Below are 26,867 nucleotides of genomic sequence, written 5' to 3' on the forward strand. Positions count from 1 at the left end.
CATATAACAGGGTGGGGAACCTAAGACCTAGGGGCCAGATGCGTCCCCGGCTTACCTGGATCTGGCTCCCGAGACTCGGGGTTCCCACTCCCCAGCATTGGGGAGCCTGCGCGCACTCTAGCCACCCCGTTGTCCCCACATGGGGATGGAGCACACAAACTCTACTAGCATGGGCCCCATAGGCACTGGTGTGCGAGGGGAATGTGGGGAACGTCTTTGCTTCCACGCCAGTGAGCGTTGTTTTTGTTACTTTTGCTTTTGACTCGCGTGCGCTCCCAAGGGACTTTTCTGTGGGTCAGTGGCTCCCAACCCAAAGAAGTTTCCCCCTCCCTGTTCTATGGCTTGGCTGGGTCTTGCTGAGCGCTAGGGTCAAGGTCGCTGAGTTCAGTCGTGCCAAGAAAGCGAGGACAAGCGGGAGGGATCAGCCCTGAGTCGCTTGTAGAGGCTGAAAACGCGGGTCACAAAGGCGGGTCGTCCCCCCCCATAGTGACGGGTCCCGCCCCCCATAGTGACGCTGCAGGGCGGCTCGTTCCACGCACTCAGCGCGCCCGCGTCATAGCAACCTCGCCCCTCCCGCTGGCCATGCCCCGGCGCGCGCTACGTTGTCAGGCCTGGGGCGGGCTGGGTCACTCGCTAGTCGCTTCTGCTCAGACTGCCCCTCCCCGAAGGCAACGAGCCAGCGAGCCCTGGTTTCCTTTTACGCCTCAGGATGGAGGGGGGGGGGGAGGGGCTGCCTCAGGGGTATTTTTGACTCCGGGGCGGGCCCTGGCTGCGGCGCTGCTGCCCTAGCCCAGGCAAGGGGAGCCGGGGCCCAGCTAAACACAGCCACGGCCCGACGTTGGGCGGCCCAGCGCCCGTTGGCGTCACGTGGGCGGAGGCGTTAGGCGGGCGCCGCACACGCGAAAGGAAGGTGTTTGAGCTCCGCCGCGCGCCGTAGTCCTGGGACCTTTCCCCCCGCCCAAGTCCGGACGTCGAGATGGCGGCTCCCGAGCGGGGCCGGTTTGTGGTGGTGGGCGGGGGGATTGCGGGCGTCACCTGCGCCGAGCGGGTAGGTACCGGCCCGGGCGCGCGCACTACTCGCCCTCCCCCCTGCCAGGGAACCCCTCCCCCACCCCGCTGTGGAACGCGCGCGCGCCAATCGGTGTCCCTGCCGCTTGCCCTGTAAGAAAACCTCAGCCCCGCTGGAGCCCCCCTCGGCCGCCAGCTCCACCCGCCGCTGTGCCCGCCTCCGCCCCCCCCCTTTCAACTGTGCACGCAGCCCCCCCCCCATTCACACCGCCCCGCCCACCTGTGCCCCAAAACGATGTCGCTCTGCTTCTTGCAACCTCTTTCGCCGTGGACTTGTTAGTTATTTTATGATCCACTCTAGTCCCCCCCCCCCCCCGATCCTTTTCTGCCGTTTTCCTTAGCGGTCGTTCCCCGTTTTTACTTGTGCGAGTGATTATTCCTGCCTAGGCCGATGCTTTGCATTTGTCCTTCCTGAACTGCATCCTGTTTCAGACCGTTTCTCCAGCTTGGCCAGAATGATTTTAAATTCTAATCCTGCCCTCAATAGCGCTTGCAACCCCTCCCAGCTTGGTACCCCAGGTAAATTTTATAAGTGTACTGTCTATCCCATCATTCAAATAATTTAAGACTATATTGGAGAAAGGGATCCAGGACAGATCCCTGGAGGACTCTACTCTGTGGCTACGTCTACACTGGCATGATCTTCCGGAAAAGTTTTCCATTGAAAGCATTTTCGGAAAAGCACTTTTTGCAGAAAAGCATCCGTGGCCAATCTAGCTGCACTTTTCCGCAAAAAAGCCCCGATCGCCATTTTTGCAATCGGGGCTTTTTTGCGGAGAACAGTACTGTGCTGTTTACACTGGCCCTGTTGCGCAAATGATTTGCGCAAGACGGCTTTTGCCCAAATGGGAGCAGCACAGTATTTCCGCAAGAACACTGACGATCTTACATGAGACCGTCAGTGTTCTTGCAGAAATTCAAGTGGCCAGTGTAGACAGCTGGCAAGTTTTTCCGCAAAAGCAGATGATTTTGCGGAAAAACTTGCCAGTCTAGACACAGCCTGTATATCTCTCTTTCTCCCCCAGTTTGACTGTGAACCATTGATAATTGCTCACTGAGTGTAATTTTCCAATCAGTTGTGCACCTATTTTATAGGCTATGAGAACATCAGACGATCCAAAAAGGCCTTACTACAGTTGGTATAATATATAACATCTATGGCTTTCTCTTGTCCGCAAGTCTTGTTACCTTCTCACAGAGGATAATAGATTGGTTTGACATGATTATTAACAAATCCAGGTAGACTCTTACTTATCACCTCTCTGAAAGCATCTGCTCATTGTGCATCAGCAGTCACAAAAACAAGAGTTTACCATTAGGAAAGTGTTAGAAAATAACAGAGAAAATATCATCATGTCCCATATCTTGAAAGTGTGCAGTTCTGGTCTTCCCGTCTCAAAAAAGATATTAGAATTGGAAAAAGTTCAGAGGACAATAAAAATGACTTGGGCGGAAGTATAGAATGCAGGGAGCTGCCGAGGCAGAGGCACACTCCTCTAGCCCCAGCAACAGAGAGCTGTCGTGGTGGGGGATATGTATGTGCCACTGGCCCCAGCAGCAGGGCGGGATTAAGAAAGAGGCTTACAGCCCAGGGTAATGGGGGATAATGGGGGCCCCTTAGCTCAGAGCCCTGGGCTGCAGCCTGTAAAGCCACTATGTTCTGGGCCAGTTCTTTGGGGGTGGGGGCAGGGAGAGGTGGCACCATGTACTGCCATTCCTTCCCTCCCAGCTGGAGCTGTGTCACTTTGAGCATTTGGAAGATCTGTCCCAGCAGCTCCTGTTGGCCAGGAATTGCCAAACTGGAGCTGTTTCCTGGGTAAGTGGCCCGCACCCTAATTCCCTGCCCTAGCCCTGAGTTCTCTCTACCACCCTGACTCCCTTTTAGATCCCACACCCCAAGCTTGAGCCCTTTCCTGTACCCTAACTCCTCCCTAAACCCTTCACCCCACTCCCACACTCCAAACTTCTCTGACCCACTTCCACCCCAGATCATCCACATGCACAATGAATGTTATGTGCACCAATATGGAGGTGATGTGTTACACATCATCTCCATATTGATGCACATAACAAAGTCCATTCCTCACATAAATGTAAAAAGTTAGAGGGAACACCAAGAATGGGGGCTTCTAAATGAACTTCTGAACAAACAGGGAACATAAAAATCAGGAACAGTCTTGTGGTTAGAGCTCTCATAGCTGTAATTCCAGTTTTCATTGGAAAACCAGTTCCCAGGCATGCAATGCCCAGGGTATTGTGAGGGATTGGGAACGTGATGAATGTCATGGGGGTGTTTGGGAATGGCATAAAACCCAATTTCTGTAGTGGCTGAAGGGGGAGTTGGGCATGGATTTGTGCTGATTGCAGGCTAATGAGGCATTTCAATATCTCCCTTTGGTCCTCCAGAAGTTTTATCATCTGCTCCTACCTACCCCCATATCCTTTCTTGGCTTTCCTGCCTCAGTCTCATTAATTGTCGCCCTCCATGCTCTTGTTTTGCTATGCGCTGAATCTATTGACTTCAGCACTACTCAAAACATATCCTTATTCCTCCTGGGTCTGATGCAGGTGCTCTTTTAGTGTGAAAAGTGTGTTCTCAAAGGGAAATGTGCAGAAGGCAAAAAAAAAAAAAGAACAGAGACAATATTGTGAGTGCACAATATGTGAATCACAAAGTTACACCTCTTTCTCGCTATCCTTATAGCACACAGATGGCCATGAGTCCCAATTATGGTGAGTTTGTGGGTGGGAAAGGGCAAGAAGTTGCAAAGCATGATTTTCAAAGGGGTTATTAGAGAGTAGGGAGCTTATTTTGAATATTGGTACCCTAGGCTAGGGTAATCAAACTTGATATCTCACTCCTCAGAGTAATCTTGGATGCAAAGAGCCATCTCCTGCGTGTGGTTTCAGACTGACTCCATATGCTGCTTGTCTGTGTGCCACTCTGGTCCCTGTAGCAATAATTGCCTGTTGGCACGACAAAGCTTCCTGCACTGGGGAGAGTAACAAGGCAACAGATTGCAGAGTACCTACAGGAACTCTACTGTGGTCCCTCATATATGGACAGGCTCTTTTAATTTCTGTCCCTTATCCCTCCTCTCCTCTACCATATAGCAAAGTACATGAGAGCTCAGTCTCCTCTCAACATGCAGTATTAAAGCAAAACGAGCACTTAACAGCGCTCCCCTTTCCTGCATCCTTCATGCCAAAGCTAGAGTGCTGGGATTAGCTAGATTCTCCTGGATTGTAAGAGATGTTCTTCCTGTGGCACATTTTTTTTCATCAAATTAAAAATCAGTGGCTTCAAATTAATGCATAAATTCGCTGTTACTGCTTTAAAGTACTTTTGTTTAAAAAATTGTCTTTCACTTACCCACAGATTGTATTCTAGGAACCTTTGTTATAGAAACAATATATGCAAATTTTAGTCATATTTTTTTTGCTAGAGGAGTACGGAAAAGAGTGCCTCCCTGGCAAACCTATCCAAACCATGAATTTTAAACAGCTTAATAAAAATTTTTCATAGCTTCAAGCTGCATAACGAATGCCTCAAAAAGTCCAGACTTAGCCCAAAATTATAATCCATTTTCTATAAAACTTACTCAGAGATACCAGATTTTCACCATTCGTTCCACTGTCACAATTCTTTAACACAATGCTAAGTGAGTTACCACTGTCCACTAATAATTGGACCTCCATGGCTATAGGCTCTTCAGATCTAAATTAGTGTGACTTTATACCTCTCAGTTTGGCTAGTATTATGGTATGAAGGATTGTCTTCTGATTAGGTATTCATGCCACAATATGAGTCTTATGAATATCTGTCTCTATATATAAAAAGTTTTTCCTGCCATGCAACAGAATGACATCATGAGTCTCTCTGGTTATGAAAGTGGCCAGAGAGAGTGGGTTTGGCAAGTGTAGTAAGCAGGAGGCAGCTCCCTAGTATCTGTAATTAAATAAAGCCCTGGACCTGAGTCAGATTCACTTTCATGGTATCACCCAACCCAAGTTTACCCTTCTGTTAATGAGAGGTAATATTTGCCTATGTCTCTGGGTTTGACAAGACTATAATAATTAATATGATAACTTTTGGGTTTTTAGAACTGTTACCTTATTTAAAGTAAAATTCCACTTACAGCTGTGTTCATTCATCATTGTCTCTCTTTCTTTACAAGCTGGCTACAGAATTTCCATCAGAAGATATTCTCTTAGTAACTGCTTCTCCAGTTATAAAATCAGTAACAAATTTCAAACAGGTAAGAGAAAGGTTTAATGTTTGTTGTGTGTATAATTTAGGGCCTGACCCTGCAAATGCTTATAATTTCAGTCTCTTGCTCCTTCTCTGCCTCTGATCTATTCTAGCTTTCTTCTTTCAAACTCCCAACCTCAGTCTCAATTCACTCGTTCGGGCTCCTTGTCAGAATTTCTATACCTAGCCAGTTCCATTTTCTCTCCTGTATTCTCTTCCAGTTCCAGTCTCAGCAGATTACTTTCCCAGTCTACTACTTTCCCACTCCATGGTCTGGTTTTTTCCTCCTCTGCATTTGAAAGAGACGGCTTCATCCTCAATGCTGGCCGGGTGCCAACAAAAGAGACTATGCACCCCAGTGCAGAATAGTTATTACAGCGAAAGTCTGAGCACCCATCGACCTGGGCTGGAGCATACCAAGTTGCTTTGCAGGGATGGTGCATGCAGAATCTGGTCACACATAGGAGCTGTGAGAGAATGGATCATGATCGGTTGCTGTGTGGAAATGACATGTGCGTTTAACCAGATTGCACTAGGAACTATGAAATGCTGAAGCATGCATAGTGAGAATGGAATTTTTGGAGATTTTAGCTGTGAATCTCTGAGCTGAGATTTTTCATTCACTTTAATCACTTGGCCAAATGTTGGAGGTGCATTTTCACAGGAATAGCAAAATTCATATCGCTAATACAAAGGCCAGCCTCCTGCCAAATTTCAAGTCCCTGTTCAAAGCATAGGTGTCATGGATTTGTTCAAAGAAAAGATCAGAATTTTATATTTGGGCAAAACAGTGTATTTTTTCTAGCCTTATTCTCAGAAACAACTGAAATGTGGTGGCTAATTTAAAAAAAAAGGTTGGGGCAGACACCCAACATGGAACATTGCAACCCAAGTGAATTTAGTTTTGTAAAGTTATAAGCAACTGAAAATAGTCTTAAAATCAAAAGCATAGAGCTATCTTAATAATAGATGGTTCTATGAGACCCACCTACAGTAATAGAAATTAGATATGGAAAAGACCTATATGATTGCCTAGTTGATACTCGAAGGTCAAGTACAGTATTTTATACTATTGTACATAGGGATGTGAGTAGTCGACTACTCACTTCCCCCCTTGCTTGCCTGTATACCAGAGGCAACAAGGGGCGGGGAGAAACAGGAGCTGGTGCTGGGGAGGAGTGGTCTTAAAAGCCAGTTTCCCCTAGCACTGTCTCCGAGGTGCCACCTGCCCCCCCCCCCCCCATACTGCTGCCTCTATTAGAGGCAGCAACGGTGGAGGGGGCCAGGAGGTAGGGGAGGCTGCTGCAAAGCGGAGGGCGGGGGCAGCGGTTCCAGCTCTGTCCAGACTGGCACCAGTCTGGGACCTGCCTCTGCTGCAGCTGTGCAGTTTAAATGTAGTAGAAGCAAATTGTATCAACTACATCATTAGTCAGTTACCCACCTCTTAACATCCTTAATTTTATAGTTTCAAGTAGGGACGTCAATGTGTAGACGACGATACGATTAATCAATAAGCCTCATGCACTCCCTTCTCCCCCTTTCTGCCTCTGTATCAGAGGCAGCGAAGGGGGAAGGCAGGAGTCGGTGCCTGTGTGGAGCCAGCTTTTATGCTGGCTCCCCACGCCTGCGGTGGTACTTCTGATAAAGGAAGCAGCATGGAGAGTGAGGGAGACAGGTAGGAGCCGATACGTGTGAGGAGGTGGTTTTCAAGCCGGCTCTCCATGCTGGCTCCGCAGACCTGCCTGCCCCCCACCTTGCTGCCTCCTACAGAGGCAGGGGAGGCAGGCAAGAGCCCGTGCTGGGGGGAGCTGGGTTAAAAGCTGGCTCTCCCTGAGCACTGGCTCCACAGAGCCTCCTTCCCCCTCCACCTCCAAAACAGCATCTGTCCGCTGTGGGCCCAGGCTGCTCCGTGCAAGAGCAGCTTCTGTCCACGGGGAGCTCGGACCACCCACGGGCAAGGACTGCTGCTGTGGAGCTGCCTCTCTCTGCAGGGAGCTTGAGTGCCACGCAGACGGAGCGGCCGCTGACCTCAGATAGAGAGGCAGCAGTGCAGAGTGGAAAGGGGCTCCCCATGAGTGGGGCAGGGAGTGCACTGGTTGCCAGGCCCCGCCCCCTTGGACTATTGAATGAATAGTCCTGTTATCGCTAACATTATATGCAGTTACACAACTGTTCAGTTACTTGCTATCTAACAGCCCTATTTTCAGGTGCTTAATCTAGTCTAATTTTAAATTTCTTAAGATAGGGATTTAGAAGTCCAAGTTCCATTTTAATGGTAATGCACAGCTGAGAGCCTTTCTCTGAAAAGTTTATTAACAGACATGTATCTAAATGCTTAATTTTAGCAGCAGCTTTCTAAATTGGTTGATGAATTTTCTGTGGGTTGGTGCTTTAAATTTACTGATTGGGAGTGAACATAATTTATTTTCCAATCCGTAGCTTTGGTTAAAAGCTTAATGAAAAAGAAAAAATAATTAAAAGATAAATGATCTGTCTGTCTCTCACACACACATTTTGTTTTGTTTTTTATTTTGTTTTTAAACAATAGGTCTCCAAAACACTAGAGGAATTTGATGTTGAAGAACAACCAAGCAGTATGTTAGAAAAACGGTATCCCAACATCAAAGTTATACACTCTGCAGTGAAACAGCTGAAAAGTCAGGAGCATGTAAGAGAACTTTGACTTACCTGATTTTCTGTGGCTAGTGAAAGTGAATGTGTTTAAAAAGAGATCCAATTTTCAAATGACATATGTTAATACAGATTTTCTAATTATTTAAATTAATTTACCAAGATTTAGAGCAGGAGAAAAATGACACAGTTCACTTATAGTGCACTTTTAGCAGATATGTAGGTGATGGGGTAAAAAGCAAACATAAGTCATTAGAAAAATTCAGTGACTAGGAAGGTTAGATCAAGACTCCTGACGCTTCCAATATATTGCATGGATGTTTAGAGCAGAATAGCAAAGAGGTTGATCATGAAACCAGAAATAGTAGAAATGACATGCCTGAAATTTTCTTAAATCATTAATTGGAGCTCTCTGTAAACTCTAACTTAGTTTATTGACAAAGAGAAACCAAAAACAGTATTAAGCTTATACAGTTATAATAAATACCTTTATTTCTGAGGAAAACAAAATCAATAAATTCCTAAATTATGTTCTCCAGCAAAAATAAAGTACAGGCAGTCCCCGAGTTACGCGGATCCGACTTATGTCGGATCCGCAGTTATGAACGGGGTTTGCTCTGCGTCTCCCTGGTCTGCTGGAGACCAGCAGACCAGAGAGACGGGGAGCAAAGCCTCGGAGGACGCCGGCAGTGGGACAGCAGACCAGGGAGACGGGGAGCAAAGCCGCAGAGCACGCGGGCAGCGGGACAGCCCAGACGCACCGCGGCTGTCCCGCTGCTGGCGTCCTCAGCGGCTTTGCTCCCCGTCTCCCTGGTCTGCTGGTCTCCAGCAGACCAGGGAGATGGGGAGCAAAGCCGCGGAGCACGCGGGTAGCAGGACAGCCGCGGCCCATCTGGGCTGTCCCGCTGCCCCCGTGCTCCGCGGCTTTGCTCCGGACGCCTGTGGTACAGCAGCTGGGGTGCTGCCGGTTGGTCCCGTAGCGCCACTCTGGGCGCTACTGGACCAACCCGGCAGCACCCCAGCTGCTCTGCCCCAGGCGTCCTGATTCAGCCACTGCTGGTCAGTTTCAGCAGCGGCTGAACCAGGACGCCTGGGGCAGACCAGCTTGGGTGCTGCTAGGTTGGTCCAGTAGCGCCGAGGAGCGGCGCTACTGGAGCAACCCAGCAGAACCCAAGCTGCTGTGCCCCAGGCGTCCCCAAGTCAGCCGCTGCTGAAACTGACCAGCGCTGACTACAGGAAGCCCGAGGCAAAGTTGCTCTGCCCCGGGCTTCCTGGAATCAGCCGCTGATCAGTTTCAGCAGCAGCTGACTTGGGGATGCCTGGGGTTCTTAAGTTGAATCTGTATGTAAGAACTGGCATCCAGATTCAGCCTGTTGAAACTGATCAGCGGCTGATTCCAGGAAGCCTGGGGCAGAGCAACTCTGCCTCGGGCTTCCTGTAGTCAGCCGCTGGTCAGTTTCAGCAGCGGCTGAATCTGGATGCCAGTTCCGACTTACATACAGATTCAACTTAAGAACAAACCTACAGTCCCTATCTTGTACGTAAACCGGGGACTGCCTGTATACATAGTCTCTCTGATCCTTGTTCAGTATCTTGCCTATAGAGTAAAGTTGAAAGGCTTTGTTTTTCACTTCAGTATTATTTGTTTACCCACTTTGAGCCAACTCTGTTTTTGCTTTTATTATATGTAACCAGTAATTAATTCGCTGTACTTAGGTTACGGTAGTATATTCATATTCTATATCGGTTACGCTGATGTGTGTTCTGAGGTAGAATACGTTATTAAGACTGTTCTTTGTGTGCGTTATTAGTATGTTGTATTTTTGTTTTAGGGATGTCCCCTGGGTTGGCTATTATGACATTTTGGGGATCACCCAGACCAGTAACCTTGGATGGCCTTAGTGCTCTGCTGCTAAGGCTCAGAATCCTGACACAAGTAGCCAGACCACAGGCATAAAAGTCTCATCCTTACTTCCACCATACTAGTTACTTCTTTTAGGTTGACCCCAGTAGACCTTCTGGTCCTGGGTCTCCCCAAATGCATCATTTGACTTTGCACAGTCTCAAAGACAGAGGAAATATGTCTGAGTGTCACATAGTTAAGAACTTGGAGTAGGTAGATTTGGGGAAACTGAGGATAGAGTCATCCTGCAAGGAGTAATGAGGCAGACAGAAGCCAGAGTGAGATCTTTATGCTTCTGGGCTGGCTGAGCCCAAGCAGTTTAGCATTTAGGCACTCAAATTTATAAAGTGACTAATCCTTTTACTGATCTGGGTAATCCCCAAAAGTCACAGCAATATTGCATGTGTTCATCATCTTTCATGTCAAAGGATCCCAAAGTCCTTCTATGCTCTTTACAAGATAAACAGAACCATTGTAATATAACTTTCTGGTAGGTGGAGAACAGCAAATAAACTTGCAAAACGTTGAATTTTAAATATTCTGTGCTGCAGATTGATGTGGCTTCCTGACAGTGCTGCTTTTTTAGGATTTGATTCAATACATATTGAAGTCAGTGATAGCCTTTCTATTGACTTTAATGAGTTTTGGATCAGACAGTTGATTGATCAGATATGGCAATATGTAAAGTTGCATCTATTGCACTTATTTTCTTTAGAAGACCTGAGGGGGAAACATTATTTTGGACACAGATCCCCAAAAGCAACTATTTATACCACAGACTGCCCCAACATAATTTTGTGTACATACATGCAAATTAATCATAGCCTTCCATTCTACAAGTACAGAAGTAATCTCTGATATAAAATAGCACTAGGACGAGTAAAACAATGTAGGTTTTACCAAGATATACAAGTTAGTAAAAACAGTCTGATGCACAAAACAGACTCTTCCCTCAACACCATAACAAAATACAGAGTGCCACCAAGAGGCAAGCTTTATATTTTGTCTTGTAATCTTATTAAGTTTACTATATGCAATTTCTGTTTTAGGAACTCAGCACTCTAGTAAGTGTAGTATAAACTGCTAGATAATCAGTAAGAGAGGACTTGACTTTTTTGTTTTAACTTTTCCCATAACCAGTAAAAGCTTTCGATAGAAGCAAAATACTGTGATTTCTAGGTGTTGACTTGTAGATGGTTTTCCTTTTTAATCTTTTAACAGAAAATATTCACTGAAGATGGCAAACACTATATATATGAAAAACTTTGCCTATGCGTAGGAGCAAAACCTAAGATCATTTTTGAAGGAAACCCATATGTATTAGGAATCCGGGATACTGACAGTGCTCAGGTAACGTATTTTCATGGTTCATAAACTTGTTCACATTTTGCATCCTAACTTCGCATATGTGGTTAGTCACAATGTATTGTAAAAATAATTGTGGAATGAAATGGATAAGAACATAAGAACGGCCATACTGGGTCAGACCAAAGGTCCATCTAGCCCAGTAGCCTGCCTGCTGACAGTGGTCAGCACCAGGTGCCCCAGAGAGGGTGAACCGAAGACAATGATCAAGCGATTTGTCTCCTGCCATCCTTCTCCAGCCTCTGACAAACAGAGGCCAGGGACACCCATTTCTATCCCCTGGCTAATAGCCTTTTATGGACCTAACCTCCATGAAATTATCTAGCTTCTCTTTAAACAAGATGTTTATTCTAACAGCAGAAATAAAGAATAAAAACCATTATTATACATTTTAGAAATGGTTAAATAACTCTGATGTGCCATTTTAAAAAGTAAAGATCTTCATTTTCAAAAACAACTCATGAATGCATAGAGTTTTCTCATCTGAGAAACGTCAGAATAAGCAAAATAGTAGTTTATTTTGTGCTGGTGACAGGTGTCAGATTGAAAACCTACAGCATAAGCAGCAAACTTCCCCTTCTTTTCTTGCTTACTACATTATAGAAATGTCTGCACCATACATTTTTATCTCAAGTTCAGTACTTGCCAATTAACATGAAGTGTTCAACAAATTTGTAAATGTTTGTGTGGACACCTCACACATTTGATTCGGGCTGTTAATTCGTTTTTATAAAGAAATTGGCTGTCTATTAACTTGAGCTAAAGAAAGAAGTCTAAGTAACCTCTATGGACAAGAGGATCATTGTTTTCACTGCCTCTCAATTTTTTATTTCTCTGTTGTGACCAACAGCAAGGGTGATGAGGTGTATTGTATATTGATCATCATAGTATGGGATGGAGGCCACTGGCTCGTTCTTTCCATAAATTCTCAAAGCATCACCAGATTGTCATGACTCTTGATTACTGCTGATCTATTTTGTATTATCTCATAATTACTTGGGATGCTATATTGCAGTGGTAGACGCACAGCTCATTGGGGTAAGTTGCTTGTGGGCCTCTAGATGGGTTTACCTTGCATCCACAGATATGGCTGCCCACAGCTACCATTGGCTGTAGTTCACTATTTCTCTGGTCCAGGACTGCCCCAGCCCTGAGCCTCCCACCCCACAGGGGCCCATTAGGGAGGTGAGTGGGACTGGAGCTCCACCTCCCCCCCAAATTCGTATGTGGACATTGTTAGCTGTTCCTCCTTTGCCCAGGAGCGAGGGGAAGTGCACAGTTTGCTGCATTCCTCACTCTGGCTGGAAGTGCAGGGGGCAAATGACCTGTATATTTTGCTCTCTCTTCCTGATAGGGTCAGGAATGGGAAAAACAAGCAGCCCTGGCATGAATCTCGGGGCAGGGCTCCCCTCATTCTCTCCCCAGCCTCCTCCCCATAGTTGCATACTCTCCCCTACCCAGAGCCTTATCACTCCCCAACCCTGATTCCTGCACCCCTCATACTCCTTGCCCTGAGCCCCTCGTTAAGGACCTGAGCAACGTTGGGTAAATGTGCAAGTAGGTTATGTAATTCAGGGACTTCTTTTTCTTTTTCAAAAATCTCTTCTAGCAAAAAAAGAACAGTCTGTTAAGTCAATGTTATAAATACAAAATAGTCTCCTTATCGGGGTCTATTTTGACTTTTTACAAAATACTGAGTGAAATAAAATTGCACTCAGAACATGATTTCAATATTGGCTTTTAAATACAGTATATTATTTCAGATGAAATGTGCTTTAGTTGGTTAGGAGAAGAGAAAGATTCCTGGATTTTATCACAAGCTCTGCAATATAGTTTTATCTCAAGTTCTTATCTTTCCCCTCCTCAGTTGATTTATCTGTAAGAGCAATAGTAAACTGTGGCATCCTAACAGAGCTATAAAGTCTTAGTTAACTTCAATAAAATGCCTTAACATAATTAGATATGTATCATTCATTATAATTATTAAAATTACACGTTTGAGAATTTGAGAGGTACAGTATTAAATTATATAAATTGATCAAGTCTGAGTGACCAAAATACTGTAAATTGTCTTTTTTTTTAATATAGGCATTTCAGAGTCATTTGGCTAAAGCTAAAAGAATAGCAGTTGTGGGAAATGGTGGCATTGCACTCGAATTAGTGTAAGTAAATTATTTTCTTAAGCTACTAAAAAGTGTGTGCAAATAATGACTAGAACAACTGGGCTGCAAATTAAGTGTGTGCTGGTTTTTTGGCAGGGGGTTTAAAAACCTTCATAATAAAGTTGTAACTATTATTTGTTGATGTTTAGTAAGGGCATTGATAAAAATAAATACTTTCACATAACATGTAATTAGACTGTGGGACTCTTTATCACAGAAGATTATAGAGGCTAAGAATTTAGCAAGATTCTAAAACGGACATTTATATGGATAATAACGTCCAGAGTTAAAATAGTGTAAAAATAATTGCAAGGGATATTAAAGCTATTTTCTTAACTGTTAGAGAGTAGAATGAGGCCCTATGTGGGAGTAGGGAGTACAAATGCAGAATGTTTTCTACTATATATGTAGCTTTGTCTCATGAAAAGCGGGACAACGTGTAATCACCATAACCAGTACTAAAAGGCATATAAATAGCATGCATACAATTTCTACTTTCAGTTTTTTCTTCTGGTATGCATTACATTTGTCTCTATGTTTAGGAAGGAAAGCTCCTATCCTCCTTTTAATCTAGATCACTCACAAATAAAAATTTCCTCTGGGGCAATCCATAATTTTATCCATTGTTGAAATGTGCTTTCTAGGTATGAAATTGAAGGATGTGAAGTGATATGGGCTATCAAAGACAAAGCCATTGGGAATACTTTCTTTGATGCGGGAGCAGCTGAATTCCTTATTCCAAAGCTAACGGCTGAGAAACTAGAGACAACAATTGTTTGTAAAAGAACCAAATATACAACAGAAGGTACCATGAAAACACTTAAATACACTTTGTGCTTTAGTATATTAGCAAATCAGTTGGCAATTGAATTTACACCAACATCCAAAATCATCTGTAAACCTGAGCTCAGCCAAATAAACAATATTCAGAAAAACTTCACTGTTCAAATAGCATTTCCTCTTTAAAAATATAAACAGACAACAAAGATTTTAATTATCATACTGCAAAACTAAACTATTAATTTTCATTTATGAGAGTATCTGTAGTATAGAGCTGTGAAGATTATTTAATTTAATTTATATACTAGTATATGTGCATTTACGGGTTGAATCTCTGTCTGTCACCCATGAGACCTGACTGGTGCTGAACCAGAGAATTTGCTGAACCAAATATTTTCTAGTGGTATTACCAACACTTCCACTGCTTACTGGGCTCTTCGAAAATGTTTAGGGGTAAATTAGAGCTAAATAACTGCACAGAACACTGAGAGCCAGGATGATGGCTGTAAGCAAACTTTACGGGACTGGGGGAAACTTGGTCACACCCATGATAAGTGGACATCTAGCCAACTAAAATCATACCGGACCACGTTCCCAAACCAGAGAGTGCTGGACTAGAGAGATTCAATTTGTATCTCTATCTGTATTTGATGGTGTGTATTATATAGTTGCCCAAGAGTTGCAGGAGGTAATAGTAGTACAGTAAAACTCCAATAGTCCGGCATCCAATAGTCCGGCACTCCTGATAGTCCGGCATCAAAATGGCAAGAGCCTAGTGAGTGAGCTTCAGCAAAAAATGAGTCTCAAGGTAACAGCGGCGGCAGCTGAACTGAGCAAAAAGGGTAAAAAAGGCTTACAAAAACTAAAACATTACAGTATACTGTATACAGCAGGCATGTCCAAAGTCTGGCCCGCGGGCCAGTTGCGGCCCGTGTTCCGCTTTAATACGGCCCCCCAGGTAATTTGGCAATATCTATCTTTTATGGCCCCTAACGAATCCATATGTATTGAGATGAATACATTGTAAAATCTCAGTTAATGTCAGTTGGTCTAAATCAGTTATAAATATATTTGGACACAACATGTATACTTGGTGTTATGTTCCTGTTCATATTTTTTTAACTTAAAAGTTGACAGACAACCGTTATTACCAATAATATGTAATGTACTTTACAATGTTCCTGACATATATTTCAGCTTCCTGGATTTTTTTTTCATCTGGCCTTCAGAGATGAAAGGCAGAGTGATTTAACACCTGTTTAGATTTGTCATCCATGTGACGAAATGAAAAGTATGCCGTTTGCAATAAACTTTGCATAAAATAGTTAATTTGCATTTAATTTTACTGGTTCAAAGAATGTCAGGCAAAATGGTCGGCCCTCACGCATGTTCACTTCATCAAATCTAGCCCTCTTTGAAAAAAGTTTGGACACCCCTGGTATACAGTATGTACAATAAAAAGGGCTAATATACTTTATATACATTATATAACGTATACAGTATATATATATATATATATATAACCATCTTATAGTACCTCCTGATAGTCCGGCATATCTGATAATCCGGCACCACCTAGGTCCCATAGGTTCCGGATTATTGGAAGTCTACTGTAGTTGGAAGCACTTCACCCTCTTAATACTATATTAATGCCCCTGCAGATGTTAGGAGATGCTATTTTCAGTACAGTTTCTTTTGGATAAGACACAAAAGTAGTTTTCTAACTTCTTGTGATCATTCAAGATCTCATGATAATAGATGCTTTTTAAAATACCCCCATTTGTTTTACTTTAGATATTAATATTTTTTCTGTTACAGTGAGGACCTGCATTCTCTATTCATATAAGTAGCCCCATTGGTTCATGTAAGGGTCTGCTGGAACAGTTCTTTTAATCTGTTAAACTATTGCTGTGTGCTTTCACACAGTAGTTTTGGTTTTTTTTTACTATGCCTGTGGCTGCAGTGTGACTGGTGGCTAAGAGATGAAAATGGTGTTAAGAATATAAAATAAGAGATTATAATTCTGAAGCATATAATGTGTATGGGACGTAGTGACGTGTTTTGACTCCAGCACGTTGTTATCCTCCCTTCTCACCACAAGGTCGCACTTCTCTCTTCATTGGAGTTGAGAGCATTTTATAATAGTGTATAATGTCTTTGAGAATATGAATCTGATATTCTCCACATTCTTGACTTCAGGAAGTGAGAAGGAAGAAGGAAGCGTGGCAGCAACTGACAAACTTGGCAGTGCCTTAGGCCCGGATTGGCATGAGGGCCTACATCTTAAAGGGGCTAAAGAGGTAAGGCTGGCATCCTAGCTATATTTGTTTAGATGCTAAATTACTTCTGACTTTCACTGATGCGAGGAGAATTGGATCTGTTGCTTTGTGATTTTACACCTTTATCTTCAGATAGAAGCTCAGATGTTTGTTTCTGCACTTCTGTGGGTTTGTAATGTAGTTTTAATAAAGATCAACAATAGCTATTTGCATACTCTAACTGTGTCTAGACTACAGGGTTTTTTTTTAAAAAAAAAAACGCCTTTTTTTAAAGTGGCCTTTTTTAAAAAAAAAACTTCACCTGCATCTAGACTGCTGCCACGTTTTTTCAAAATTAAATCAAAAGAATGTGGCAGTTTTTTCGACCACGGAAAACCTCATTTTATGAGGAATGACGCCTTTTTTCAAAAATGCTCTTTTGAAAAAAGGCATTATTAAACATAAGCAGTGCTTTTTCGAAAGAGAGCATCCAGACTCCCTGGATGCTTTCTTTCAAAAAAGCGGCTCTCTTTTTCGAAAAAAGAGGCTGCTGTCTAGACTCTCTCTTTCAAAGAGGCTTGTAGTCTAGACATACCCTAACTTCAGCTGCTTCAAATAAAGTTTAATCACGGAAAAAGAGGATAATGAAACTCACCTAGAGATAGAGCACACAACAGTTACTTATCACTACAGATATAGATGGTTCCTTTTTTAACTTCTTGCATTAGTATACAGACAGATATCTATCCTATCTATCTTTAAAATATAAAATTCTAGAAGCTAAGAGGAGGATGGAAATTCTTGGGAGTCTTTGGCCATTGGAAAGAGGCACTTATCACACTGCCTGGTATGTGACACAGCTAAGAGTACCAATCTCAGGTCAGACAGCCAAAATAAAGACCATGTACTTCAGACTGGTGCTATATTCTTTCATAAGATTTCACTAAGTCAGTAATGGATGTGTGCTTCCAAAATACTATACTAGTTATTGTGAATTCACAGACAGTCCCCCTGAGGCCTTCTAGCCCCTCATGTACCAACCAGGCTTCTGTGATAAATGATTATTAAAACCAGACATCACATATATTAGGTTCTTCCAGCTCCGGAGAGCCAGCCACTTATCCCAGGTCAGAGTATACTTCAGATCTTATCCAAAAACGTGCTGGTCTGTCCTCCGTCCATTATTCAAAGCTTCCTTTATTAGAAATCACAGGGGGAGGGAGGAGGGCCTAGGTTGCCTTGCCCCCCCCTCAGAATTTCTTCACACACTCCGAGGGGGCCATGCCCCCGCAATTTGGGAACCCATGCTCTAAACTGCGTGGCAGCACAGCTTCACAGGTGATTAATCAGCTCCGCTCAGTCAGTCAGCTCCATGCTTGGAGCCCTGAGTCTCTGACTGGGCAGGGCTGATTAATCACCTGTGAGGCTGTGCTGCAGCATAATTTAGAGGGAACACTGTTGGAGAGGTGCAGTCTGTGGACATTTGGTTGGCTGTAATCAGTATAAAAAATGAGAACAGCACAAGGATTGAATCACAAAATGATTCAGAAAAACTGTGGCACCTCTCCATGACTAACATAAATGATCCCAAATGTTAGTCATAGATTGAGCTCAGAACTGGAATAAGTTGAAATGTGGCTGATCAAACACAAGAATGAAGGAAGGAACTCAACAAATCCAAATCTGTGTATGTTGTCATAAGAGATTGTCACAAATCATTTAATCAAATTAGTAGAAAAACTATGGAATTGAAATAATGAAAGACAGAAAAGTTGAATTCAGATTTATCAATTTTTTTAAAAATATGCATCTTTCTCTAGACAACTCAGTGTCAGCTGAGAATGTCTTTAGCACATTAAGAATAGTGATAGAAATGTAGCCGTGTTAGTCTGGTGTAGCTGAAACAAAATACAGGACTATGTGGCACTTTAAAGACTAACAAGATGGTTTATTAGACCTCAGGAAATGGGTCTGGACCACAAAAGCTCATCATCTAATAAACCATCTTATTAGTCTTTAAAGTGCTACATAGTCCTGTATTTTGTTTTAGCACATTAAGATTGTTTTGGTTAAAACTCTGATACAAAGGAAGTTAGGAGAAAACAGATAAGAATTCATACTGAAAGGCAGTAACAAAAGGGACTCAGTAAGTCAGAGTTCAACATTTGGGATGTTCTTTTTCATCTTATTAATATTCAATTGAGGGTAAAGTTTTCTAGCATGTATCATTACACATAGCATGTGTTGTTATTGCTAATTGTATATATTGTAACTGAATTTTCTCATTTAGTTTTCTCACAAGGTTCACATTGAAACACTGTGTGAAATAAAGAAAATATACCTTCAGAAAGAATTCATACAACTTCAAAAGACCTCTTTGTCTTTTCCTGAAGATAATTCAGATAACCAGAATGCACACCCAGATGAAGGTAAGTATCACACAAGAAACAATATACAGATACTAACACTCCTTGAGGAGGCAAGCATAACAGAAGTACAATATATTGGCATATTTTTGTTTTAAAGCAAATAAAATCGATGGGGGCAGCTAATCTGTTCCTGCAAATGAAGTCAATGAAGCTATGGAAACTTACAATAGGGATGTTAGATAACATTTATTTTAGTAATTGTGTAGCTTCAAAAAATATATTATCGGTCACGTGGTTACTAAAATATTTCCTGGGAGCAGGGCCAGCAGCCAGTGTGCTCCCGGTTCCTCGCCCCACTCCTGTCAAAGACTGCCCCCGGTTCCTGGCCCATGGTTCCAGCCAAAGACTGCCCCTTCCCCCAACACTACATCCCGTCACTGCTGCCTCTGTATCTGTTTAAAAATAAGTTCCCTGCACAGACTGGCTCCCATCTGCCATCCTGCACAGCTGCCTCTGATACAGAGGCAGCAGCGCTGGGCACCAGCAGCCCCTGTCCATGGGAGGGCCCAAGCAGTCAGAGGCTGCTTCGTGGGATGCCACTGGCTCTCCCGAGCACCAGCTCCCTCCTGTTCCCCTGTATCAGATGCAGCTGTGCAGGGCGGCGGAGGGGGCGGCCAAGCGTCTCTTAGCTTCCCATGAATACTGGCTCCCGCCTCTCCCCTCCTTGCTGCCTCTGATACAGGGGAAAGGGGGCTTGCGTATAGTCATTTCAATTAACCGATAAACCCTGGTTTGTGGTTAATTGTTTAAACGACTATACGCTAACATCCCTAAATTACACCACCTGAAGATCTGACCTATGGGATCCAAACCATCAAATAGATATGTTAGGACTGAGCTCAGTGGAATCAAGAGGACACTGTGCTGATCATTGTGACAGTTAGATAAAGGCATATACCTATTATCACAATAAAAACAGAAAAAAACCCTTTAATTTTCCTTATTTGATTGTCTCAGAGGGGTAGTCATGTTAGTTTGTAACTTTTGTTAATCTCTAAGGTGCCACAGGACTGCTCGTTCTTATTTGAATGTGTTCTCATCTGAACTGTCGAATAGTCTCTTAGGGGAAGTGGTGGAAGCCCCATCTTTTGTTCAGTTGTGATGTAGCGGTTAGGCCATACACTCTGGGCATCCACTGGTGGCAGTGTTTGCGCTGGGTATGACCCCTACTGGCCTCTGTCTGTAAGCAGGTCCTACCGGTTAAGGGAAGGGACAGAACAAAGGATGTGAGTGTTGGGGGAAGGAGCAGTCTTTGGCTGGAACCATGAAGGAGACAGACTAAGGAGGGGGCTGGGAGTTTAGCCGCCCAGGCACCCCATCCCAAGGGGTCTGAGGCATCCTGGCCCTGACTTCTATAGTCTCATCACGTCTATGCTGTGTTGTCCCCTGGAGAAGCAATAAACCCTCTCTATTCTACTGGCTGGTGGAGCCTGTTCTTGCTGCTGCAGGAGTGCAGGATCGGGGGGAACCCCAACGCGCCATCATATCAGTCAGATTAGACTGGGAAAAAGCCTAAGAGAGTATGTAAGGGATAATCCTGAGATGGTAGGGGAATTTACTAAGACCACCTCCTAGTTCCAGTTTTAACTTTTGATCCTATATAGATCCTGCACCAGCACAAGCTACTCTGTCATTCCTGTATATTTTATATTGTGGTATTGCCATGTTCCATTGATTACCATTTTCCTCCCAATTTTCGTGATGCCTTTTATCAGTATATCAGATATCAGTATCATTGTTTAATATGAGGCAGTTAAGTTCGCCCATCTTAGTATTTAGAGTAGACCTCCAGCCTGAATCTAACCCAGTGTGGCAGCAAGTGAATTTGTATACAAGCACTTATAAAATGTTTCATTATCTAGTTGTCTGCCTTCAAAGGATGTCATTAAATGCAATTATTTTCCATTTGCTAGTTTCTCTTCTGTTCCTACCTGTACTTTATCAACCTCTGTCGTCTCCTTTTTTACTAGTATGTAGAGTGTTCCCTTTAATAGAGCCTCCATAAGAGATTTCTCTGTCCAAACTTTATGCTCCTTCTCACCTATAATAATCTTAAAATGTTAGTACATTAATTCAGTAAAGCATTGTCTGTGTAGAATTAATAACACTTAGCATAAAGACTTTATATCTCCATAATACTTTATAAACAAAATCTAATCTACACAGTACAGTCGACACTCGCAATTCGTGGCATCGCTATTTGTGACTCCATGTATTCGCAGGGTCTCTCCTATCCTGGCTGAGGGGGCAGCAGGGGCTGGAAGTGATAGAGAGCGCACTGTGGCTCCCAGCAGCTGCAGTGAATTTCACGTAGCTCCAGGAGCCCCACAGTGAGATCCCCATGGCTGCCGGGAGCCGTGGTGAGTTCGGGAGCCACAGGAAGCTGACTGCTGTGCCCGGCAGCTGCTATGAGTTCCCCATGGCTCCCAGCCCCTGTGGTGAATTCCCCGCAGTACGCCCGTGAAGTGGTCGCTGTGGTGAATAGTAGTAGTCCTATTTTACAAAAAGGGAAACTGAGGCAGAATAACTCCAAACAGGAGTTAATGTCAGAACAAGAATTTGATCTTTGGTGCCCTCCTAGGTTTCTAATTAAAATAAGATAAGTGATGAGCAAATTGTGAGAATTATTTTTGGCTCAAATAAAAAGGTAGATTTTCTGCAAGGAACTCTATGTGTATTTCATGTCTTATTAAAATAGTAACTTGCATTGGTTGTGTTCTCAGGTTAGAATTTTCATTTTTTCAGAGCTGTGGCCTGTTTATATGGAATTAACCAATGGGAAGATATATGGCTGTGATTTCATTGTCAGTGCAACTGGAGTTGTGCCAAATGTTAAGCCATTTCTTGATGGTAATAATGTAAGGGTTATTATTAAATATAAGTATTGACTTTCTTTTTAAATTAAATTGGTTTTAACTCCAAAAGAATTGGTAACTATTTAAGAATTTGGTAGCTATTTAAGATAAAATGTTGAAAGGTAAGGATTTTGCATGTTGAAAACAAATTTTAAAATGAGGTAGCTGCTATGAAATGGAGTACTCTAGATATTCCTAACATAGTCAAAATGAATTTTATTAGAGTTATGGGTTCTGACAATTGGACTAAAGTAAAATCAATGCTGGAATTAAAATCTGAGAATTCCTAGCTCACAGGCGCATGTTGGGACCATGTGCTTTGGTTGAATGGAGTTGCTGAATGCAACATGTGGCATAATGGCAACTTTAAGACAAATCCCATGTAAATAAGATGGTTACTTAACCGGGATGCATATTTAGTTTGCTCTAGGTGACGATGGTGGTCTGAAAGTGGATAAACATATGCAGTCTTCAGTAGCAAATATTTATGCAGCGGGGGATATCTGCACAGCATCATGGGAACCTAGTCCAGTGTGGCAGCAGGTGAGTACATTTATATGCATTCTAATCTAAAGGCTAAATGGCACGGTATATTTGTAGATCTAATATATGTACACACGAGGTTTATTCAAGCGGTAAATCTCAGTAGAGTATGGTGATTCTGTCTGATATCAATGCACTTATAGTTTGTTTCTGAAGACCAAGTTAGTCTTTGTCTTTAGGTGGATGAGGCTAATGAGTATACAAGATATGTGAGCTGGTATGTTCATTACCCATAGCATGTCTATTAACCTTGTATTTTTTAGATGAGGCTTTGGACCCAAGCTAGGCAGATGGGATGGTATGCAGCAAAGTGCATGATAGCAGATTCTTTAGGGGAATCTATTGACATGGACTTCAGTTTTGAACTCTTTGCTCATGTTACAAAATTTTTCAATTATAAGGTAAGTAAACTAATGCTAACACAGTTAAAAAGCACTGATTAGTTGGCATTGTCATCTGCTGGTTTGGTCACAAATGATTTTTAGTTTGCTAAAATTGACGAGACTGTCTGTGTTCTGTATATAATATTCTGTTAATGTTTCATTCATTGTTTCTTTATTGATACTAACCTTGAAGGCTCAATACTGGAACTGAATAAAGAGCCTACAAACACAACTCTACAAAATGAATTTATCCTTCATCTTTGCACATACTTACCTCGCTATATCCTTATGGTACATTCTGTGGTTATAGTCACTGCAAGCTCAACATGGTGGCTGGTTAATTAAATGTTTTGCATCTCACTGGATGATTACTCCTAATCCCAAATCTTGAACTTAGCCTTATTCCAATTGTTACTACAACCTCTGTGCCAAAATGAGAGTCTTTATGTTATGAAAAAATATCTACAGAGATGAGAATTTAGATCACCATACTCATTTAATATGTGATCTAAAAGAGAGGCAAATTCAGTTTTCCACAGGTGATTAAATATCACTTATTTTGCCATCTGGTTCATAATATCCAGATTTGTAATGTCTGTGGAATCGTTCTATCAGAAATACATAGTGCAGTTCCCACTGTAGTCAAATTTCAAAGTTCTTTTTAAAGGTAAATAATTTATTACTCTTATGGATGAGGAAATTAAATCAGAGGGAAGATAGCAGACTACTCCAAGGTGATACAGTGATGTGGTGGCAGATTGAGAAAGAAAACCCAAGTCTCTTGATACCCAAGCTCTCTGCTTCAGATCATGCTGCCTCTTAGCCAGTGAGAATGTATGCACACATCTAAAAGCAGAATTTCCCATTAACATCAACCCTTTGGAACAGAGGTGGGATCAGGAGCCACTAACCCACAGAGGTTTCAGCTGGGGGCTACACAAAAGTGAGACACCAAAAAAAAAAAAAAGTTTATGTATGCACGCGCGCGCACACAAATCACACAAAACCCCTTGCTGTGGTGTGATGTTTTTATTTTTTTTATTTAGAATTTTAGTGTGATGGCTGAGTTTGGGAAGTGGTTCTGGAGATTGCCCAAATGTGGCCACCCCTTCCTCCCTAGAGGCACCCCATGCAGAGAACGGGATGCCCAGGGGCTTCCCTTTCCTCCCTGCTAGGGATTCCTCCCCACCTTCTCTCTGGTCCCACATGCCTCCTTAACTATTAAAGAGGTATTGCTGGCAGCATGTGGCTGGGGCTGCCAGACTCTGGTCCCTGTTGCAGCCACCTATGCAGGGAAGGGACTGGGGGGGAGAAGCAGGCCCTGCTTTGGTCTCCCCTTCCTCCCAAAAGGTGCCCCACACAGGGAAGGGGCTGAGGGACTTCCATTCCCTCCCATTCTAGGGACAGATTTTCCCCTCCCCTTCCCTCTAGGTCCTGTACGCCACCCACCGGAAGCTGGGAAGCAGCTCCAGCCTCTTCTTCGCTGCCACCTGGCTGCTTGGTGCGGGGGAAGGGCAGCAAGAACAGAAACGCTGGAGGTGCTCCTGTTTGCACAGGGGCTCCAGCACGTGGAGCTTCCCCTTCAGCCAGGTCTCCTACATGCACCTCTCCTACGTGCAGGAGAGAAGTTGGAAGTGTCCAGCAGGCACTACAGGGGAGATTGGGGAAAGTCTTTAAAGCAATCCCTGGGACTCCCTGCAGTGTTTCATGGCCACTGGATTCCCCCAAGGGCCAGATTAAAATGTTTGACAGGCTGGATGTGGCACGCGGGCCGTAGGTTTCCCGTTCCTGCTTTAGAAGTTTATAGCATTTGCAGCCAAGAGAAGGTTCTGAACCGTTGTCTTCTTGTAATGTCTTCATTTTATCCCTTGTCTCTAGGTGGTACTTTTGGGAAAGTACAATGCTCAGGGTTTGGCTTTAGACCATGAACTAATGTTGAGATGTACCAAAGGGCAAGAATACATCAAAGTGGTGATGCAGAATGGAAGAATGATGGGAGCTGTATTGATCGGTGAAACAGACTTAGAAGAAACCTTTGAAAACTTGATTTTAAATCAGATGGATCTTTCAGCATATGGGGAAGATCTCCTAAATCCAAATGTTGACATAGAGGATTATTTTGACTAAAATAAAAACATTGCTCTCCCTGCTTCTATTTGGAGTTTTGACTTTCAGTGCTGTACTTTATATAACCATTTGGAATTTACAGAAATCAAGTAACCAGGTGTAATTGTGATTCTGGAGTGAAGATATTGTGCTGGTGTTGCCAAGAACTAGCAGACAGTTGGGTGTTGGGAGATGTGTGCTAAAATGGAGCAGCCCCCAAAAAATGTGTTTTCTGCATATCAGGGCAAAGTGTATATAAATTATATTGGGAAATATTGTTCTTTTTTTCAAAACAGGAGTTTGTCACATTTTGGTAATATAACACTTGAAAACCATGAATTGTGGCAACCAGATTGGAATTGTATGTTGTTTAACAACTACAGGCAGTCCCCGGGTTACGTACAAGATAGGGACTGTAGGTTTGTTCTTAAGTTGAATCTGTATGTAAGTCGGAACTGGCGTCCAGATTCAGCCACTGCTGAAACTGACCGCCAGTTCTGACTTACATACAGATTCAACTTAAGAACCCCAAGCTTCCCCAAGTCAGCTGGTGCTGAAACTGATCAGCGCTGATTCCAGTAAGCCTGGGGCAGAGCAACTCTGCCTCCGGCTTCCTGTAGTCAGCGCTGGTCAGTTTCAGCAGCGGCTGACTTGGGGACGCCTGGGGCAGAGCAGCTGGGGTGCTGCTGGGTTGCTCCAGTAGCACCGCTCCTCAGCGCTACTGGACCAACCCAGCAGCACCCCAGCTGCTCTGCCCCAGGCGTCCTGATTCAGCCGCTGCTGAAACTGACCAGCAGCGGCTGAATCAGGACCTGGGGCAGAGCAGCTGGGGTGCTGCCGGGTTGGTCCAGTAGTGCCCAGAGCGGGCGCTGCAGGACCAATCCGCAGCGCCCCAGCTGCTCTGCTCCAGGGTCCAAAACAAAAGCCTGGTCTGCTGGGGGGGGGGGGCACACTAGCCGCGAACCCCCCCCCCCCCCCCAGCAGACCAGGGACACGGGGAGCAGAGCCGCAGCGGGGTGCCGCGCCTCTGAGGCTTTGCTCTGGCAAAGTCTCAGAGGTGCGGGACCCCCCCGCGGCTGCGGCTTGAGTCCCGGTGCCTGTGGTCTGCTGGGGACGGTCCCCAGCAGACCACAGGCACCGGGACTCAAGCGGCAGCAGCGGTGGTTCCCCGCGCTTCTGAGGAAAGCCTCAGAAGCGCGGGAACCCGCCCGGTGCCTCTGGTCTGCTGGAGACGGTCTCCAGCAGACCAGGGGCACCGGAGCAGCTTACGAACGGGGCTTTCTCGCCCCGGAGCTCGCAGGTAGCAATCCGCTACCTCGACCTCCGGGGCGAGAAAGCCCCGTTCGTAAGTGTGGATCCGACATAAGTCGGATCCGCGTAAGTCGGGGACTGCCTGTACTTTTAATTTCTTGTCATTCTTGAACAAGCAAATCCAGTGTACTGACGATACTGTGCTGGCTTCTCTTAGAAGTCCCAGATAGCAACTTTGAGCTGGTAGAGCACAAAGGCACTTAAAAAGAGGGGTAGTAGTCACACTGCATTTTCAGCATCACCTGTAGAAGACTTGCATTAACAAGCTCCCACAGGAGCCTTACTCTTGGTAACTGCCACATAATCTCCGTTTTTAATTGGTCTAGGCCCAAAGAGGAAATCCAGGGCATGCACTAAGTTCTTTGTGGCCATGTGTCCAAATGTGTGTACAGGTCTTCTCAAGTAACCTACAGTCTATAATTTAGGAAAGAGAGTTTTAAAGAGGGCTTGTGTTTGAAGAAGACTATTCTTCTCCCTCAGACTTATTTGTACTGTCATGCAACATTGTTTCCAAGGAGGAGCAATTGACAATGGAATATTTAATTGTGAGCTGTAAAATAATTATGGGTTTTTATTTCTGCCATGAAAATAAATCTACTTTATATTTGAGAGAGTCTGTTTATTTGTTCAAGAACTCCTAATCAATAAGAGCTACAACCACCAAAATCAGTGTACAGCTTCTTTTTATCAGAACTTAAAGCAACATAAGGGTTTGGTTGTGCCAGGAAAATGGGATGTGCCTAGGATGGGACTTCTTCTCGTAAAACCATACACAAAAGAGACAGAATCATCAGGCAGGTGAAAGGGGCTGTCTGGGATTG

General features: G+C 43.8%; 1 protein-coding gene across 4 annotated transcripts; it reads left to right on the top strand.

Annotated features, from left to right (window-relative positions):
* Nucleotides 1-577: 577 nt before the first annotated feature.
* Nucleotides 578-26,655, top strand: PYROXD1 (pyridine nucleotide-disulphide oxidoreductase domain 1). 4 transcript variants are annotated; one of them, XM_075898015.1, is made up of 13 exons: nt 578-689; nt 1,501-1,587; nt 5,247-5,327; nt 7,869-7,988; nt 11,076-11,204; nt 13,308-13,381; nt 14,026-14,186; nt 16,361-16,461; nt 18,710-18,848; nt 21,594-21,706; nt 22,124-22,246; nt 22,510-22,647; nt 24,508-26,655. In XM_075898015.1, exons 4-13 carry the CDS (start codon nt 7,917-7,919, stop codon nt 24,754-24,756), a joined length of 1,299 nt encoding a protein of 432 aa, XP_075754130.1. In that variant the 5' UTR covers nt 578-689; nt 1,501-1,587; nt 5,247-5,327; nt 7,869-7,916; the 3' UTR covers nt 24,757-26,655. The 4 variants fall into 4 exon arrangements, with proteins under 4 accessions (XP_075754130.1, XP_075754122.1, XP_075754142.1 ...); XM_075898027.1 differs by lacking the exons at nt 578-689; nt 1,501-1,587 and adding exons at nt 1,033-1,048; nt 5,542-5,832; XM_075898022.1 differs by lacking the exon at nt 578-689 and adding an exon at nt 5,542-5,832 and having other exon boundaries at nt 1,498-1,587.
* Nucleotides 26,656-26,867: the final 212 nt, after the last annotated feature.

The sequence above is a fragment of the Pelodiscus sinensis genome, chromosome 1 (genome assembly GCF_049634645.1).
Source record: "Pelodiscus sinensis isolate JC-2024 chromosome 1, ASM4963464v1, whole genome shotgun sequence".
Taxonomy (NCBI): domain Eukaryota; kingdom Metazoa; phylum Chordata; order Testudines; family Trionychidae; genus Pelodiscus; species Pelodiscus sinensis.